The 19,202-nt window shown below is 37.1% G+C and overlaps 2 protein-coding genes and 1 pseudogene across 2 annotated transcripts; 1 reads left to right on the top strand and 2 right to left on the bottom strand.

Moving 5' to 3' along the window:
* The first annotated feature begins 466 nt into the window (after window positions 1–466).
* Window positions 467–7,267, top strand: LOC113328903 (beta-amyrin synthase-like). The gene is made up of 18 exons (XM_026575896.1): window positions 467–673; window positions 756–950; window positions 1,041–1,130; window positions 1,234–1,431; window positions 1,561–1,645; window positions 1,757–1,923; window positions 2,021–2,212; window positions 4,382–4,495; window positions 4,600–4,722; window positions 4,982–5,104; window positions 5,756–5,854; window positions 5,940–5,996; window positions 6,128–6,174; window positions 6,292–6,435; window positions 6,530–6,707; window positions 6,794–6,868; window positions 6,970–7,053; window positions 7,142–7,267. The coding sequence occupies exons 1-18, from the start codon at window positions 467–469 to the stop codon at window positions 7,265–7,267; spliced, it is 2,304 nt and encodes a 767-aa protein (XP_026431681.1).
* Window positions 7,268–7,450: 183 nt separating this feature from the next.
* On the bottom strand, window positions 7,451–8,305 carry LOC113328951. Its single transcript, XM_026575951.1, has one exon. The coding sequence runs from the start codon at window positions 8,253–8,255 to the stop codon at window positions 7,740–7,742; it is 516 nt and encodes a 171-aa protein (XP_026431736.1). The 5' UTR covers window positions 8,256–8,305; the 3' UTR covers window positions 7,451–7,739.
* Window positions 8,306–8,580: 275 nt separating this feature from the next.
* Window positions 8,581–18,569, bottom strand: LOC113328683 (annotated as a pseudogene).
* Between the last annotated feature and the right edge of the window lie 633 nt (window positions 18,570–19,202).

Below are 19,202 nucleotides of genomic sequence, written 5' to 3'. Positions count from 1 at the left end.
CAGCTATCGAGAGAACATCAAATCAAACCAGATGACCGTGTTCACAGTGTTGGCGGAACAAAATTCGAACCAGCTCAATTCATAAAAACGGTCATTTTATGGGGTTAAAATCAGCAACTGAGTCTGACTGTTGCTTTCTTGTTTTTGGGGTTCATAAGAGTGTTGTTCGTCTGTTGCTAATCAATTTCACATAACATTGCAGAGCACTGGCACACCCTTGTTAACGTAGCCCCAATAATACATGATTACCGTTTTCAAGATCATAGTCTAATTTATTTATCTTTTATTTTCGTTGTCCTCGAAAGTGGATAATATGTATTTAACACATATCCCTTTTGAGAATGAATATATATATATGATCATCGTCGGTCACTATATTTAGTTCTGTTAAAGGGCACAATAGATCATCCCCGGTTCCACTTTCAGCAAGAAATTTTAATTAGTAAATAATTAGACTCAACTAATTATGTGGAAACTCAAATTCGCTGACAATGGAGGTCCTTTTTGTGAATGGCTTTTCAGTACCAACGATTTTGTGGGAAGACAGACTTGGGAGTTCGATCCAGAGGCCGGAACTTCAGAAGAACGAGCTGAAGTCGAAAAAGCTCGTCAGGAATTCTATCAAAATCGTTTCAAAGTTCGAGCTTGTGGGGATGTTTTGTTACGCTTGCAGGTAGTATGGTTAGATAAATTTTACAGAATTTAAAAGCTTTGCGTAGTATTAAAACGGTCTGTAATTTTGTATACAATGACAGCAATTAAGGAAAATCAAAGATAAATTCGATCTTAGGATACCACAAGAGCCGAATATTGGAGACGATGATGAAGTGACCTTTGAAGCAACGACAAATACGTTAAGGAGAGCCATTCGATTCTTTTCTGCCATGCAAGGCGATGATGGCCATTGGGCTGCTAATATTGATGCACCCTTATTTCTGATGCCACCTTTGGTTAGATTTTTTCCTTTCTCTCTTTTGCATATAGTCGAACTTCTACGTACGCTTACCTAGATACCTTCATGCCACACAAAAAATATGCAGGTTTTCACGTTACATATAACGGGAACGATTAATAACATCTTGTCGCATGAACATAAAAAGGAGACACTGCGGTATATGTATTGGCATCAGGTATACGTATGTTGGGCCATGCACGTACAGCTTTCGTTAACAGCCTGCATATATAAAATAATAACAATTCATTACCAATGAGAAAACATATTTGTTTTTGCAGAATGAAGACGGAGGATTCGGGTTTCATATAGAGGGACATAGTATTATGTTCAGTACTGCACTTAACTATATTTGTATGCGCATTCTCGGAGAAGGACCAGACGGTGGTCACGACAATGCTTGTGCTAGAGCAAGAAAATGGATCCTTGATCATGGTGGTGTTACATCGATACCTACATGGGGCAAGGCTTGGCTTTCTGTAAGATAAATAAATCCTTCAAAAAATAATTAAAGATTATTTTCAAGATCTTGATCGTTTTTTATTATTATTTTTAACTAATCTTCATCCATTTTTATTATTATTTTCTCATCTTTTTTCATTGATAAGGTACTTGGAGTTTATGACTGGTCAGGTTGCATTCCCATGGTCCCAGAGTTTTGGTTTCTGCCTTCGTTTCTCCCTATCAATCCTGGTTCGTGCCAAGATATTTAGCATGAATTTACTCTAGATTTCATTTAAGATCGACGATTACACTATCTTTTACTACTGATGTATATGATTCTTTATGTATTGAATACTACAGCTAAAATGTGGTGTTTCTGTCGGCTGGTGTACATGCCGATGTCATATCTATTTGGTAAAAGATTTGTCGCACCCATTACGGATCTCACTATAACGTTACGAGAGGAACTTCATGTGCAACTTTACGATAATATCAACTGGAGCCGAATGCGCCATCTTTGTTGCAAGGTAATCTTTTTCTGTCGCAATAAAGTGTAAGCACATGCACCAATGCGCGATCTAACTAGTGATCTGTTACTTATTAGAATCTGTTTTCCTCTCTCAGGAAGATCTCTATTACCCACGTTCTTTTGCCCAGAACCTGCTTTGGGACTCTGTCTACATGTTTGTGGAGCCCCTTTTAAGAAGATGGCCATTTGCAAAGTTGGTCAGAGAGAAGGCTCTGAGTCTAACGATAAAACACATTCATTATGAAGATGAAAATAGTCGCTACATCACCATGGCTGCCGTAGAAAAGGTATGCAGGTTATTAGATTAATTGGATGCAAGAAAAACCGGAAGTTCCTGTTTTACTAAACCATATCTAACACAGGTCCTCAAAATTTCCAATTTCAAAAAAAATAATAAGTCCAATATCATGATTTTATTAAAGAACGGAATAGGGTATATACCAAACTATCAAATTCGTTCATACCGAAAGATGTCTACATGGTGAATTTCAATAGCAAGAAACTCAAAAACCAATTACAAAGAAAAATACAAAAAGCAAGTAATCTAGAAGAGAACAGTTAACATACCACGAATATTGAACCGACATTCTCTTTGGAAGGTGGAGAGAAAGAATGGTGTTAGAAATTAAATCCAACTATTTTGAATGTTGTACATCGCGAAGAACAGATGCTCTTATGAAATAGGAGTAATTTTCCCAACAAATTGCCTTATTACAAAGTGTAATCAAGATAAACTTTGTCGATCTCCGTTATACTTGAATCCACAACGTCAAACCACAAATAAAACTTCAACAATAAAAATAATCCTACAACTACAAACAAGGAAGGCTAGAAAAAAAAACTACAATTACTAGATCTAGCCACAAAACCCAAATTGATAGAAATCCTAACAATTTACTCCCGAATACTTTAGATCTGAGCAAGAGGTTAAAGGAGGATATGGTTCTATTTTTATGAAGGGGAGGGGAGAGTCAAATTAGAGTGTGAATTTGTGCACACTCCTTAACGAGTGTATATTTCACATTTCAATCTCTACCGTTGATTTTTTTAGATTCTATTCTGTAGCAATGCAACCAGATCAAACATGCTCAGGATTACCTTTTGGCGGTCCCTATCAGTGGGTTGGATCAGTGCCTTGGCCCCAGAAAGTTCAGAACAATAGTTTTCTATCGCCTAGGTATCCCTTTGTTTATTGAAGATGGCTTGTGCTCTTGCTGTAATAGGCCTATGGATATTTTTGGTGATCATGCGCTTCATTGTGCTAACGACGTTGTGCTGAAGTTCCGCCATGATTTAGTTCGTGATGTAATTGCGAATATTTGCTACAAAGATGGTTTCCTGCGGCAAAGAAGTTTCTCTGGGTTTTTCATCAGATACGGACAAGGATTTACGTCCAGCGGACATCCTTGTTCTCAACTGGGAAAATGGGCAAGATGTGTGTATGGATGTCACAGGTGTCTCACCCTTTACTGGTGATGGAGTTCGTTCTTTCATCCCAGGCCAGGCTATTTCTAAAGCAATTGCGCGTAAACGTGCTAAATATTTGAAGTAATATGTTTCGCATGGTTATGGTTTGAGTGTTTTAGCCTTCACTACCTTAGGGGAACTCAGTGAAGATACTGTATGTTTTTTCAAACGTTTGAAGAACTGTTTAGTTAGTCATGATGTTGGTAGTGGTCTGGGTAGTTTTATTTTTCATAGATTGGGTGTTGCTATTCAAAAAGGAGTTGGTGCCCATCTGGTCGCTCGGATGCCAACCAAAAACTTTGTACAAGTTTAAATCGGCAAAAAAAAAAAATGAAGGTTATATTAAAGATTAAACCTGAAATAGGTCTACTACCTACAAGCCCAGGTAGCTAGGAAAAGAAAGAGAAAAATCCCCACCCCCGATGCTGACGAGTTTCAGACTCAGGTTGCTGGTAATATCACCCAACGACTTTACCACTGTACTACAGTGACATCTGTCCGTTAATTTTAATTTAGGAAGTTATGTAACGAGTGTCGTGATTCTATACATGAAGGATAATGGAACCATCAGTGAAATAACCAATCAATCAGAAAAATATGTGAAATATACACTCGTTAAAGGAGTGTGAACAGATTCAGACTCGTCAAACTAATCTACAATGATAATGCTAGTTGTTCGAAATCAAAGGCGGAAAATAGGAAAACATTGATTATATAAACTTTTTTTTTTCAATATCGATCTTTTACTGGTCCGAGGTTAATCAAATCTTGCTAGGTCTGGTTAGTTATGCATTACACGTTTTTAGAGAAAATATCGGCCATCCGGGTTCAACTAGTAAACGTCTATTTTTGAAGAGGGTCAACGGGTCAAGAAAAGTCAAACATGGCATTGCACTTTGATAATCGTATGGGTCACCAAATACATTCTATTGATTGTCTTTCTTTTTTTGGGACGACATTATTTATGTATGCATTTTGCTGCACCACAGTCTCTATGCATGCTAGCTTGTTGGGTAGAGGATCCCAATTCAGATGCTTTTAAGAAACATGTTGCCAGAGTACAGGATTACATCTGGGTTGCCGAAGATGGACTTCGCATGCAGGTTGTTCATATTAACATATTTCTAGTACATAGTTGTAAATTACAATTCAAATGAGATAGATGTATTATGTATCTTTTGAAGTAACTAAAATATTTTCCTTTCAGAATATCGGAAGTCAGACATGGGATGCTAGTTTCGCACTTCATGCGCTTCTAACAAGTGATGATCTTATTGACGAAATAGGTCCTACCCTCAAGAAAGGACACCATTTCTTGAAAGTGTCGCAGGTTTGACCTTAATTCTCTCTTTGGTAACAAAATTTATATAACTGGTAATGTAATGGTCCAAAAGGCAATAAGGCATCATCATGGCCGAGTCGAGCCAAGGAGTGTTATACCCGTATCTCATACCTATATATGTTTTTATTGCCTCTTATACTCATGTTTTTCCAGAAACAACTCTTAAATCAATTCAAAGCTAGTCTTTTCTTTTCATCGGTGAAATTTTTAATTTATCTCTGATTACTTTAACTTTGCATAAAAGAAGGTTAAAGATAATCCATCTGGTGATTTCCGAAGTATGTACCGTCACATAAGTAAAGGAGCGTGGACCTTCTCTGATCAAGATCATGGCTGGCAAGTTTCAGACTGTACGTCTGAAGCGCTAATGGTAATTTTTTATGCCACTACTGCACTAAAAGGTTACAGGAAAATTATTTATTAGTTGTTTATAACTTCACAGTTGTCAGTTCTTTTATCACTGCTATTTCTGTCATAATTGAGATCAGTAAGTTAATATTTATAACAAAACAAACCTCAAAGATGGTAACAACGTTGAGTCCGGGTAAATGTTGCACCACAACTACAACAAATGAAGCTAAAGTAATTTGAAGAAGAAAAATCATTTACATCTGGGTAACTGCGACTGAGTATATGCAACACCTCCACCATCTCCAACTACGCTACAAAAAGTTGAATCTTAAATAGATTAGCAAAAAATTTTCTCAGCTTCAATAAAATTCATCATCATCATATTTTCTACATTTGTAAAATGTGGAATAAATACAGCTTTGTTGCGGCATCTGATCACCGGACGGATTTCTAGCTTTATCCTACTTTGAAATTTTATCGCCGAATATTATTAACATTCGCATTTGCTATCAGCAAGATAGAAACACTTTATTGTTTTGGGATGTTCATGTTCTACTGGAACATTAAGTTAATTACCTTTTCGTTACAAGGTATTTTAGCAACCAAAACTGTCATTTTGTAGTCTGTACAAAGTATACAACCAATGATATGAAGTCATATATTATTGCAGGCGTGTCTCATATTTTCCCAAATGCCATCAGAAATTGTTGGAGATAAATTGCCAGTGGAACGTTTTTATGACGCTACCGAGGTCATTCTTTCCCTTCAAGTAAGGAGATCAATTTCGTCTAATATATTGACATGCAAAATTATAGTGTACAAGTATAGTCGCCTAAAATGCTTCTTAATTTTAGGGTGCAGATGGTGGATTCGCTGCGTGGGAGCCTGCAACATCACATGCATGGTTGGAGGTAACGTTCATTCGAAAAGATATTCACAAATTTGAACTAAGTCGATTTATTTTTCGGGGAACTTATTTGTTGTTTCTCAATGGGTGTAAGCTTAATTACCTGATAGAGAAATTACGATTCTACAAAAATAGGTTTTCAATCCAACGGAAATCTTTGAGGATGTCTTAGTGGAGCATGAGTAAGATACATACTCTAATTTCTATCTTGATCTCCAGTTATTATTATTATTATTATTATTTTGATAGGTAAAGAATTTTTATTTTGATTCATACTTATATTGATATGTTAAGTATAGATATGTGGAGTGTACTTCATCAGCAATTGAAGCCCTAGTTATGTTCAAGAATTTGTATCCTCATCATCGCACGGAAGAAATTGAAACCTGCATTGAAAAAGCAGTAAGCTATTTAGAGTACAAACAAGAGCCTAACGGCTCATGGTACGTAAAAGCTTCCCTTTGTTAACCAATAGTTTTACACAATAAAAAATGTATGACTTAATTATAATACATGTATACAAATAAATCGGTACAGGTATGGAAACTGGGGAATATGTTATATCTATGGCACATGGTTCGCTCTACGAGCCCTTTCAGCTGTAGGGAAGAAATACTCCAACAGCTTGACTGTTCATAAAGCTTGCAACTTTCTTCTCTCAACCCAAAAATCAATTGGCGGTTGGGGAGAAAGTTATTTTTCATGCATGAAGAAGGTATATATGTATATACAAAACAAGATGAATTCTTTCAGATCTTCAAAGTTTCAATCAATCTAACCTCCTGAACAAAATCTAAACAGGAATTTGTTCCTTTAGAAGAAAACAATTTAGTACAGACATCATGGGCTTTGATGGGTCTCATTCACGCTGGCCAGGTGATTCTTTATTTTGCGGGTGTGCGTTGGCAGGGAAGAATATTTTCAACATGATATAGAATCCTGCATTTTATCTTTTATTTAACCTTTTCAATGTTTAGGCGGAGAAGGATCCAAAGCCTCTGCATCGTGCAGCTAGGGTACTGATAAATAACCAGATGGAAAATGGGGACTTTCCCCAACAGGTAAATTCCTATACTAATTTTGCAATACTTAGAAGCCGCGGTATAAGAGAAACTAAAATTAAAATATGATATTTATATGATTTTGCAGGAAATAACAGGAGCGTCATTGAAGACATGTATGCTGCACTACTCACTTTTTAGAAACACTTTTCCAATTTGGGCTCTTGGCGAATATCGTCGGAAAGTACTCAAAAATCCTTTGCCCGGCAAATGAATTAAGCTACCGGTTAATTATCAAGTAGATTGAGTCTTGGGTGGCAATTTAATTTAATATTGGAACGGGAACATATGTCAGAAGTTTGTGTTTTGTCGTTTCATCAAGGGTATGATTGGCAAGTTTGTCATATTTGTGCAATTAAGGCATTTGGGGTACCTTGGGATGATGTTAGAATAAGTATTTCAAATGGCTATGTTTCAGTCGATTTGGATACGAAATTTAGAAGGTGATATAATACATGTAAAAAATGTAGCATTCCACCTGACACTTAAGTGAATGCTTTTGGCAAAAAAATCATAAATGATGTTTATTGGTTGTAACCGTTACCCAGACTAAGTAAGATTATACGAGGCGATATAACTAACGACAGTTGGAACAAAACTTGCAACAAAGAAGAGGCTCTCACCAATATATAACGGGGGTGAAATTATCCCTTGTAGGTTGGTCGGAACAATCGATATATATCATCTCACTCCGGGTTGCCAATTGGTGGTGAATCAATTGGAGCTTCTTTCACAGCTTGATTAGTGTTAACATAAGTATATGCAGCTGGTGCTGGTCCATCAATAGATGGTTTAATAACTGTGAGGAATAATATATTGTAGAAAACGGAGATAAATAGGAGAACAAACGCAGAGTACCCAAAAAATGAATCAGAATACTCCGGCGGTGGTTCTCTCATCATATCTCTATCTATATCGGCCTTGGAATCCAAGTTACTCGGCCGAGAAGAAGAGACCCTCCTTATGTTTGGCGGTGGAGTTGTGGTGGTGAGGCTTTGAAGCTGGTTGTCAAGCTGTTTTAGAGCTTCTTGCGCCTTCTTCTTTCTATCAATTTCGAATTCAGAATCATTTTCAACAGCATTTACAGGCTTCAAGAATACCAAAGACTTCCTTCTTCTTTTGGTGAAAACTATCTCATTGAATGTGGAAGAACCAATTTTATTGTTGCGGTGGTAATGGTGGTGGTGGAACTGCAGAAGCATAACTGACTGGTTTCCCAATCCAAAAATGACACAGGCTGTGAAGTATTGGACTCATATGCACCAATTAAATTGAGTAGGTATTCTATCCAGATATCAGATGAATATATGTGGCTCACATTACTCTATCTGGCTCATGTCTGACTTAACATATCTCAGATTTTTTTTCCAAGAGCTTTCAAGAGGGATTGTTGAAAAAATTTCCATGACTATAGTTTGTAGGTTATAACAAGCAAAATGGCTTGAACGATTGGACTGTAATTTATTATGAACACCCAATACGATGATACTCTTTTCGAAGAAAAAAAGTTCATTCGAATTACTAATATCATCTTCTTCTTGGAGTGGGTTTAGTGTGACTATGACCATGATTTGGCTTGCTATACTTCAGAGGTACAACTTGTTTGATATATGACTTCTCATGTGGAAAATTCCTTTTATCCTTTGGAAGTTTTCGCAATTCCGGTAACCAGTATGCGACGTATTCGCCCTCTGGGTCGTAGTTCTGGGCCTGAGAAATGATAACCACAAATCAAAATTAAAGTGTGCAACAATTTATGAAGTTCCAGTATAATCTTGGACAATGAAACACGGATAAATTGGAAGAAAATAAATTTTGTGCTTACTTGCTTGGGGATGCTGAAGTATCGATCCTCTCTTGGTTCATTACCAACACCTAAAGTAACAACTTAACCAATCAGAAGCTGAACTAACAGTGTCAGAAACATTCAAAAATGCATGAACCACGAGGAAGAAACTAACCTGCACCATATGTCCAGTTCCCGTAATTTGAACATGGGTCGTAATCCAAGAGGCAAGTTTCAAACCACTCGGCACCCATACGCCAATCAATGTCCATATCTCTAACAAGAAACGAGCAAACTATCTTTGTACCAAATACAGATTCTGTTCATTATTCACCAACCCTGACAATCTTGTTGTATAAAGGTAATGAAAGTTTATTTGATTATCTGCAATGACCCAGGACTATACAAATATGAACTGCGGGCTGTAGTAAACCACCCAAATAGTTGAAACAACTTAGAAAGAAAAAGATTGTGACTTTCTCTATCTGGTGTGCTAGTGCTAAATTCAGCTCTCAACTCAGTATTTACCTGTCGTCCTCGGTTAGACATGAAACCAGTTGTTGACAGTTCTTTCATATATGCGTCTATAAGAGGATACCTACAAATGTCAAGGTAACAAAAATAAATTTTCAGGATTTGGTGCAATTTATTCCGGGCATATGATAAGCTTCAAGCTCAGTAAAATCCAAAGAAGGATCTTGATGTACCCTGTACGGCCGTCTCTACAAGATTCGAAGAGATTGATATCTTGGCTCCACCTAGCCTCAACTTTTCTCGGTCCACCTGAATATATTCCCACGAAAAGATGTTTATTAAGGAAAGTGATATATTAGGAAATGTCGTAATACTTTCCAAGACCGTAGTGGTCAGTCTATGGAAAGTATTGTCCATGTAAGTCACTAATATGAGACCGATAAGGTAAGTGATATATTAGGAAAGTGTGATAATATTTTAGGAAAGGATTGTCCATGTAAGTCATGAATTTGAGACTTATAAGGAAAGTCTCAAATCCGTGTCTTAGGAAAGTTTTGAGTCTCCAAGTTATCGGTCATGTATAAATATCTATGGAAATACTATGAATGAAAAATAAGAAAAGAATTTACCAAAGTTTTAACATGGCATCACGAGCCAGTTGAAAACCGAAAAAAATCGTTGAGAATGGGTGGTGATGGAGAATCAAGCAAAGACAAGAATATAGATTATGATACGCAAAAGAAGAATCCAGTATATCACCTAGGATCAAGTGATGGTCCAGATATAATTATCACACCGGTTGTTCTAAAAGGACATAACTATGATGAATGGGCTAGAGCCATAAGAAGATCATTAATAGCTAAGAGGAAGTTTGGTTTCATTGATGGAACAATCCAAGAACCTAAAGAAAGTGAACAGTTGGAAGAATGGGTGGAAATTCATTCAATGCTTGTCTCTTGGATCAGCAACACATTGGAGCCATCACTCGGATCGAGTTTGGGAGACTATGATGATGCCAACTTATTATGGAACCACTTGAAGAGACGGTTCTGTGTTGTAAGTGGAACACGGACATGCCAGCTAAAGACATCTTTAAGTGAGTGTAAACAAAAGCAAACAGAAAGTGTGGCTGCTTATTTTGGAAGATTGAATAAGATATGGGATGAGATGATCACATATATGAAGGTACCAACGTGTAAGTGTGGCAAGTGCGAGTGTGATATTGCAACACAGGTTAGTACTTTGAGAGAAGAAGATTTACTACATTATTTCTTAATTGGACTAGATGCTGTCTATGGTTCCTTGCGTGAACAATTGTTGGAAAGAGATCCACTGCCTTCAATAGATGTAGCATATCAAACAATGATAAACTCGGAGCGTCTCAGAAGAGGAGATGTAGCTGCCACACCGGAAGTTCATGACAATGTGATGGCGTTCAAGGTACAATCTGATCAACGTACTTTCAATAACACTTATGATCCTACTAAATATTGCAAGCACTGTAGCAGACAAGGACACTCGGATGAAGGTTGTTTTCAGCTTATTGGATACCCTGAATGGTGGGGAGATAAACCTAGAAGTGGAAGAGGATATGGTCGAGGTGGAAGAACCGGTGGTAGAGGTCGTGGTGGCTTTGCAAATGGCAGAGGAGGTAGAGGACAAGGAACGGGAAATCAGGTTCGAGCACATAATCTAAATATATCAGAGACAAACCAGTCAAATGGTACATATTCCTCAGACGGCTCAGATTTGATGGGAGTAACCGCAACACAACTCAGACAGGTGCTTGAGTTTTTGAATGCAAAGAAAAATACGTCCCAACTTCAAGGTAAGCAAACTAAACCGAATTGGATTATTGACACGGGAGCTACAAATCATGTCACGTGTAGAAGAGATGACATGATTGATGTGAAAGATATTGTGAAGTGTACTGTTGGACTCCCAGATGGAAAATATGCACAATCTATGAAAATAGGGACTATTATTCTGCAGGGCGGTTTGAGACTTGATAATGTGCTTTATGTGCCTCAAATAACTTGTAACCTAATTTCAGTCACACAACTTATTGATGAATTAGTATGTAAGGTACAATGTACTAACAGTTTATGTCTTATACAGGACCGGTTGACGAGGAAGGTGATTGGAATGGGTGAACGACAAGGTGGACTGTATATTTTCTGTGGTGTGCCTCAAGTTGAAGTTATGGCAGTCAGTGGAGAATCATACGAGCTGTGGCATCGACAAATGGGACATCCATCAGAAAAAGTATTGCAAAGGTTGCCGGGTGTGAGTAGATTGAAGAAGCATAATGAAGTTTGTGACATTTTCCCAAGAGCGAAACAAAATAGGAGTAGCTTTGCTAGTAGTCTAAGTAAATCCAGTTGTATTTTTGAGTTGATTCATATAGATTTATGGGGTCCTTATAGGGCTACATCGTCTTGTGGAGCACAATATTTTTTAACAATAGTAGATGATTTTTCAAGAGGTGTGTGGATCCATTTACTTCAAAATAAAACGGCAGTTGAACGAACTTTTCTTGATTTCATTGCTCTTGTGAAACTACAATTTGATAAAGATATCAAAATTGTTAGAAGTGATAATGGTACCGAGTTTAATTCATTGCGTGGATATTTTAAGACTAATGGGATAGTTTTTGAAACATCGTGTGTAGGCACTCCGCAACAAAATGGAAGAGTGGAGAGAAAGCATCAACATATATTGAATGTGGCAAGGGATTTGAGATTTCAAGCCAACTTGCCAATACGGTTTTGGGGAGAATGCGCATTGACAGCTGCGCATTTGATTAATCGTACTCCTACACCTATTCTGAAAATAAAACGCCGTATGAAATATTGTTTGGAAAGCAACCTCCGTATAATCAGTTGAAAGTGTTTGGATGCCTGTGTTATGTGCATGATCAAAGTAATAAAGGGGATAAATTTGCAAGTAGAGGAAGGAGGTGTGTTTTTCTTGGATATCCGTTTGGTAAAAAGGCATGGCAAGTATATGACTTGGATGAAAGAAAATTTCTAGTGTCAAGAGACGTCCAGTTTTGTGAGAATAGTTTCCCATATAAATGAAACATCTGTGTTGCAGCAGCCAACAGTTTCGACTCGCACCGAGAGTGATCAGCCTGGTCATTCTATTGAGACCGAGGTGACTGGTGTATCAGCTGAGACTGATCAGTTGAATCCAGAGTTTGACTGGAGTGATGATGAAGATGTAACAGCGACAGCAGGAGAAAGTGTGGCAGTACCAGGCGTAACAGACAGCAGGAGACGTGTAGGCATACCAGGCGTAACTGCGACAACAGGAGAAGGTGTAGTTCAAGATGTGACTGCGACAACAGGAGAAGGTGTAGCAGTTCAAGATGTGACTGCACGGAAGGAAACGTGTAGCAGTTCAGAGAGATCTGCTGAACTTATGAGTCCGGGCATTGATGTTGCAGTAGAAGGTGATATGGGTAAAGGAAAGCGTACGAAAATTCCATCGAGTAGGCTTAAGGGATTTGTGACGCACACCACTAGAGAAAATAGTCCATCTCATCTTCATCCATCACAATCATTCCTCAGGTACGCCGTATCCTTTGACATATTATGTTAGTTGTGATAAATTTTCTACACACAGTAAGAAATTTCTTGCAGCTATAACTGCGGGTTCTGCACCTCGCACCTTTAAAGAAGCAATGAAACATCCAGGATGGCGGAAAGCCATGGAAGAAGAAATACGAGCACTAGAAGAACAAGATACCTGGGTTTTGCAAGAATTGCCGGAGGGCAAGAGAGCACTAGGAAGTAAATGGATATATACAGAGAAGTATGATGAAAATGGGAATTTGGTTCGTTTGAAAGCAAGATTGGTGATCTTTGGTAATCATCAGGTGGAAGGATTAGATTACAAAGAGACCTTTGCACCTGTAGCAAAAATGACAACAGTGCGCACTTTTCTAGCTGTTGTAGCTGTTAAAAATTGGGAAGTACATCAGATGGATGTAAACAATGCGTTTCTACATGGAGATTTGGATGAAGAGGTGTATATGAAAATACCACCTGGATTTGCGAAAGGTAATCCTAATATGGTATGTAGAATGAAGAAATCGTTGTATGGTTTGAAACAGGCTCCACGTTGTTGGTTTGCAAAATTATCAACAGCATTGAAGAATTATGGTTTTCGGCAATCTTATTCAGACTATTCTCTCTTCACTATGATCAAAGGAAAGATGCAACTTAATGTTTTGGTGTATGTGGATGATTTGATTGTTGCATGAAATAATATAGTGGAGCTAAATAAATTTAAAACATATTTGGGACAGTGTTTCAAGATGAAAGATTTGGGAAAATTAAAATATTTTCTGGGCTTGGAGATAGCTCGCAGTAAGCAAGGCATTTATGTTTGTCAACGGAAATATGCATTGGAAATTATTATGGAGACGGGGTTATTAGGAGCAAAACCAGCAGAGTTTCCAATGGAAACTAATCATCGTCTAGCTTTGGCAACAGGGTCGTTGCTGAGTGATGCAGAAAGGTATCGACGACTGATCGGAAGATTGATTTATCTGGCTGTGACTAGACCGGATCTAGCTTATTCTGTGCATATTTTGTCACAGTTTATGCAGCATCCAAGACAAGAACATTGGGAAGCTGCACTTCGGGTAGTTAGATATTTGAAAAAGATTCCTGGGCAAGGAATTTTGTTGCGCTCTGATAGTAGTCTAAGTTTAAAAGGCTGGTGTGATTCAGATTGGGAAAGCTGTCCTTTGACTAGACGATCGTTGACAGGATGGTTTGTGCTTCTTGGAGATTCACCAGTGTCTTGGAAGACCAAAAAGAAGTACACAGTTTCTCGGAGTTCAGCTGAAGCAGAATACAGATCTATGGCTGCAGCTACTTGTGAATTAAAGTGGTTGAAGCAATTACTAAGTGATTTGGGAGTTTGTCATACACAGGGAATGAGTCTTCTTTGTGATAGTCAGTCGGCATTGTATATTGCTCAGAATCCCGTTTTTCACGAAAGAACTAAACATATAGAAGTGGATTGTCATCTCATCAGGGATGCGATAGTACAGAAAATTATTTCTCCCTCTTATACGCCTACGGGGTTGCAGTTGGCGGATATCTTCACCAAATCATTAGGCCGAGTTCAGTTTCAAGGTCTTTTGTCCAAGATGGGAATTTGTGACCTGCATGCTCCGTCCTGAGGGGGGGTATTAAGGAAAGTGATATATTAGGAAATGTCGTAATACTTTCCAAGACCGTAGTGGTCAGTCTATGGAAAGTATTGTCCATGTAAGTCACTAATTTGAGACCGATAAGGTAAGTGATATAGGAAAGTGTGATAATATATTAGGAAAGGATTGTCCATGTAAGTCATGAATTTGAGACTTATAAGGAAAGTCTCAAATCCGTGTCTTAGGAAAGTTTTGAGTCTCCAAGTTATCGGTCATGTATAAATATCTATGGAAATACTATGAATGAAAAATAAGAAAAGAATTTACCAAAGTTTTAACATGTTTATAAAAGATACAGTTAATGACACAAATGACATACAATTTGCAACATACACAGGCATCTACATAAAGTAACTGTGCACAAGAGTGATTATGAGACATTCAGCCTCTATGTTCGGAAAATCCTATCAAGGTATCCAGAAAAGCAAAGCAGTAGATGAACGAAGACCATTTTATACCTAAATGGAAGATCGAATTTCCATATTTTATCGAAATGAATCTGAAATAGTCCCTCCATAACAATTCAAACAGTACCCTGAAACCACACAAGTTTAACAACTCAATTGCCAGAGGAATCTAAACATTACAACAATACCAGAAAGAAAACAGAACCTTCAGATTTATATTTAAAAAATCTATGTAATACGAAGCAGAACATCCAATATACGAAGCTAGTAAGATACCAATATTTTGAATCATTTGCAAGCCTGTCCTTCTCATATCTCTTTACCTAAAAAATTAAATAGAATCACTGGCAGCTGTTAGGATTATCCTTTTCTAAATAATAGAAATGATTGCTGACTAGTTAAGAAGAAGAGAACTCTAACTTCTTCATAGAGAAAACGAGGAGACGTTTCCAAAAGCAAGCCACGGAGAGAACTTTGTTGAGTAATCAGGACCAAGCATACCGTTCCTTGTATGCTTATACACCTTGAGCAAATCCTACAGAAGTTTGAAATTTATTTAGCTAACTAGATTAAAAAAATGGACTAAAGATTCTTTCAAACATATCATATTATCTGTCATCTTCTGTTCCATTAAATGATTAAAGTAAACCTTTTCTATCTCTGTAATAACACAACAGATCAACACATAATCTGAGATTTTTACCTTCTTCCAAAAGTACTCGTACACTCTGCCCAGAGCTGCACTTTCACCACCAACAAAGTACATACCTTTTTTCGCCTGCATTTCACAAAATAGAGGATGAGATAGTCATTTATAAATGTTTATAATTATAATTCTAATCCTCAACTGATTTGATACATTTCACATTTTCTGATTTATTTAGGTACACTATTTAGTTTAACAATGTATGAAGAAATTACTGCATCTTATTAGACAGTAAACCAATATAACGGAAAAAGTGCACAGTGACTTGCCTCCACATGAATGACACCTAGCTGGCCAAGTGAAGGAACATCTCCCCATCCCCCAATTTTGCCAAGATCGTTGCTGGGAAGCGGCCCCATTGACTGTGGAAGTTTAAAGCAGCCACGAATTGCACACTTGGATTCAACAGACTGCAAGATTCATCATGGAAGATACTGTGTTATAACCTCTCATCTACCTTCAAAAGCAAATGTAACTTCTGAAATACTGGAATGTACTACTAGATTTATGTACCTTACGAAATTGGGTATATATGTCGGGCAAACTACTCTTACTAAATGGGAGATCATCGATATGGTACATAGTACTTCCCCATATGAGTTCAAGCTTCACATTTGAAGGATTTTGACTGGTGGATGTGGATCCATCTGATAGTATAGATACTCCTTGCAACCCTTTCTTGACAAGTCTTTCCACGAGCAGCTCCTCACTACAAGTTTCCTTATGGGCATAAATCTGAATACAACAGCAACTCAATTAACGAAAGATCGAGTAACGAATCATACAATGCAGTAAAAATAGAATTCTTCTAGCTCAATGTCATTCATAACAAAATAAATATATTCATAACTGTGTGAGCTCCAACAGCTTTTGCAATTGAAGGAAGAATATCTTCTGGCTTTCCATGTCGTATAATCAAATTCAAACCACGCTTCATCAAATTCTTTTTCAAGTCAGCTAAGCACTCAATCAGAAATTGTGCCCTTAAAGCTGCAAAGAAAATAAATATTGAAACTCTTACACATTCATCCAACTTCTAAAAGCAAACTTATTTTCCTACAATCCCCATTTCACCGGATTAAATTAAAACATATCCTATATTAATTTCAATCAGCGTTCCCAAAGTGGAAGCCAAAACCCATATAAACATGTCAGGCTTCCATTTTACCATTTTAACGTTATTCCCTAGCTAATTACTAACTAGTTAATCCCAATCATAGGTGGTTAAGTGGATCCCCTGCCCTTTGTACCTAGAAAGAGCTAAATCTAAAAGAGAAAAGAAACTCGGGTACAAGCCTGCAGTCAAGAAAGCTAGTACGACAACCGAAAACCAAAATCAAAACATAGTTACAAATGAAATGAAATTTTAATCCGACTGACATTTTAAAGGACTTAGAAGTCCTAGCAACTCTAGACATTTTAAAATCTAGACATGCACACTCAGTTGACTAGTCAATCGGTTTAATTTCAGAAATTTCCTTGGATTCCCCAACAACAGCCATTACAACAACTTCGCAGCCTCCTCACTAGCAACTCAAACCTATAGATACACACATTCAATTGTACACTCAGAACATATCATTATCAGAAGCCAAAATCCCATAAATTAACTCTTATCCACTCCAGCTCTTCTCCAAAATAGACATCATTTGAGTATTGAACATATCCCTCATTAAAGACTGCCCATCATTGTATGTTTCTCAATTACTGATGTAGCTAACTGGCGAAACTTCCAAATATCCATAGTTTCTTCCAAATGAGTAACTTTACCATTCCTATACCTATTCTAGTTTTAATTTGTGTTCTTAGTGTTAGAGTTTTGGATATAAAAACTTCGGAGAAATTTTGGATATAGAAACTTCGGAGATATACGAGCATGGTTATGTTGCTCGTATAGAGCTCCAGGAACTCTAGTGGTGAAGGTGGAAGCAAGGACTTTGTAAATTTGAACTTTATCTTCTATTGAATTGAATCTTGCTTGCTTGCTTACAAATGGTGTACAACATGCCTATTTATAGGCTTCATATTACTTCACTCTAGTTGTATCTAGAGTTTTCTAAATGTAAACTAATTTGACCTACTTGACTTTCTCTAGAATAGCCTAGTAGACATTTAGACTAGGACATCTTTTTGACTAACATTTCTAACTTAGCCAAGTCTCGAAGGACTTTGGCTCCTCTAGTACATTCTAGAATACTTGTTTTCTACATTTCTCTATATTTTTCTAGATCATTCTAGACAATTACAAATTAGATGTTCCAACACTTAGTATGATATCAATCAACTTCAACAAACTCCAAATTCCAAAATTCCCCCAAATACAAAATCCTAAAACCTACACAGGGCACCCCATCACTACAAATGTGTTCTTAGCTACTTCAATTTGTGGTCTACTTTGATGAAATTATAAAAATACACTCTCATGTTCCATAATTGAAAAACGAAGAACAAAAAAAATTACCTCCAGTTTTAGGAAATCCAAAGTAATGTGTAGTCCCAAAATTCCTAGGATCAACACAATAAACAGGCAGAACGGATTGAGAAGACATCCAAGGTCTATAAAGAGCTTCATTATCCAAAACCCTCAAATCATTTCTAAACCAAACAATTGAAACCCCATTTGCACCATTCCTTTTCGTCACATTAGAATTTGAGTAGTATCTTCTAAATGTCTCATCAGTGATTTTATCAGTTTCAACAGGATCTAAGCTTGGTACAACAACCAATGCTCTGGGTTGTGGTTGTGAAGAAGCAATGTTCATGACTTTGAAATGGTTTGAAATGAGAATTGGAGAAGTGGGTGTTAATGGGAAAGACTGGATTTTTCTGATGGCGGAGAAGGAAAGAAAATGAAGAAATGGAAGAGAAAGAGCTGAAGACATTTCATGGAAGGAAGAGAGTTGCAGAGAGAAAAGGAAGGAGATGGTTTGGGTGAGTGACACGTGGAGTATTGAGTTTGTTATGACGTGGAGGTCTGGTAGCAAGAGAATAATTCCACCCAACTGCTTATATACGTGGGTAGAAGATGTTCTACGTATTACAACCAAGTTTCTCATGAGGTAGATAAATACAAATTTGAGTCTAATCATTTGGATTGCAGAATCAAGGACACTTTTAGACATGACAATGTTAATGTTAGTATGATGTTTGAATAAGAAGAAGTAGAGGTATTAGAAGTCGAGCCTATTCAAAAAAAAAAAAAAAAAAAATTGCTTCATGAGAAACTTGTTTCTTGATTATCGGCCAGCAGTTCGAGCTCAAAAGGTCATGATTCAAAGAAATCAATAAACCAAAGGGTAGCAATTTGCTTAATAATTCTCTTGTTATCATTAATCAACTGATAAGGCCTATTTATAGGCTACATTACTTGGAAAATAAGAAAACAATACTACTCCTAAAATACTATTTCAAACAAATATAAACTCTAAATAAAATAATTAAATACTTAAAATATAATAAAATACCTAAATAAATATATTATCTCTAATAATAAATAATTTATGCTTATCCAATGCCTTGTGCCTCCATCGGACTTGTGTACTCGCTGCG

This window comes from Papaver somniferum, unplaced genomic scaffold (genome assembly GCF_003573695.1).
Source record: "Papaver somniferum cultivar HN1 unplaced genomic scaffold, ASM357369v1 unplaced-scaffold_114, whole genome shotgun sequence".
In the NCBI taxonomy this organism is placed as follows: domain Eukaryota; kingdom Viridiplantae; phylum Streptophyta; class Magnoliopsida; order Ranunculales; family Papaveraceae; genus Papaver; species Papaver somniferum.
The sequence above is the reverse complement of the archived record's forward strand: the minus strand, read 5'-3'. Positions and strand labels throughout refer to the sequence as shown.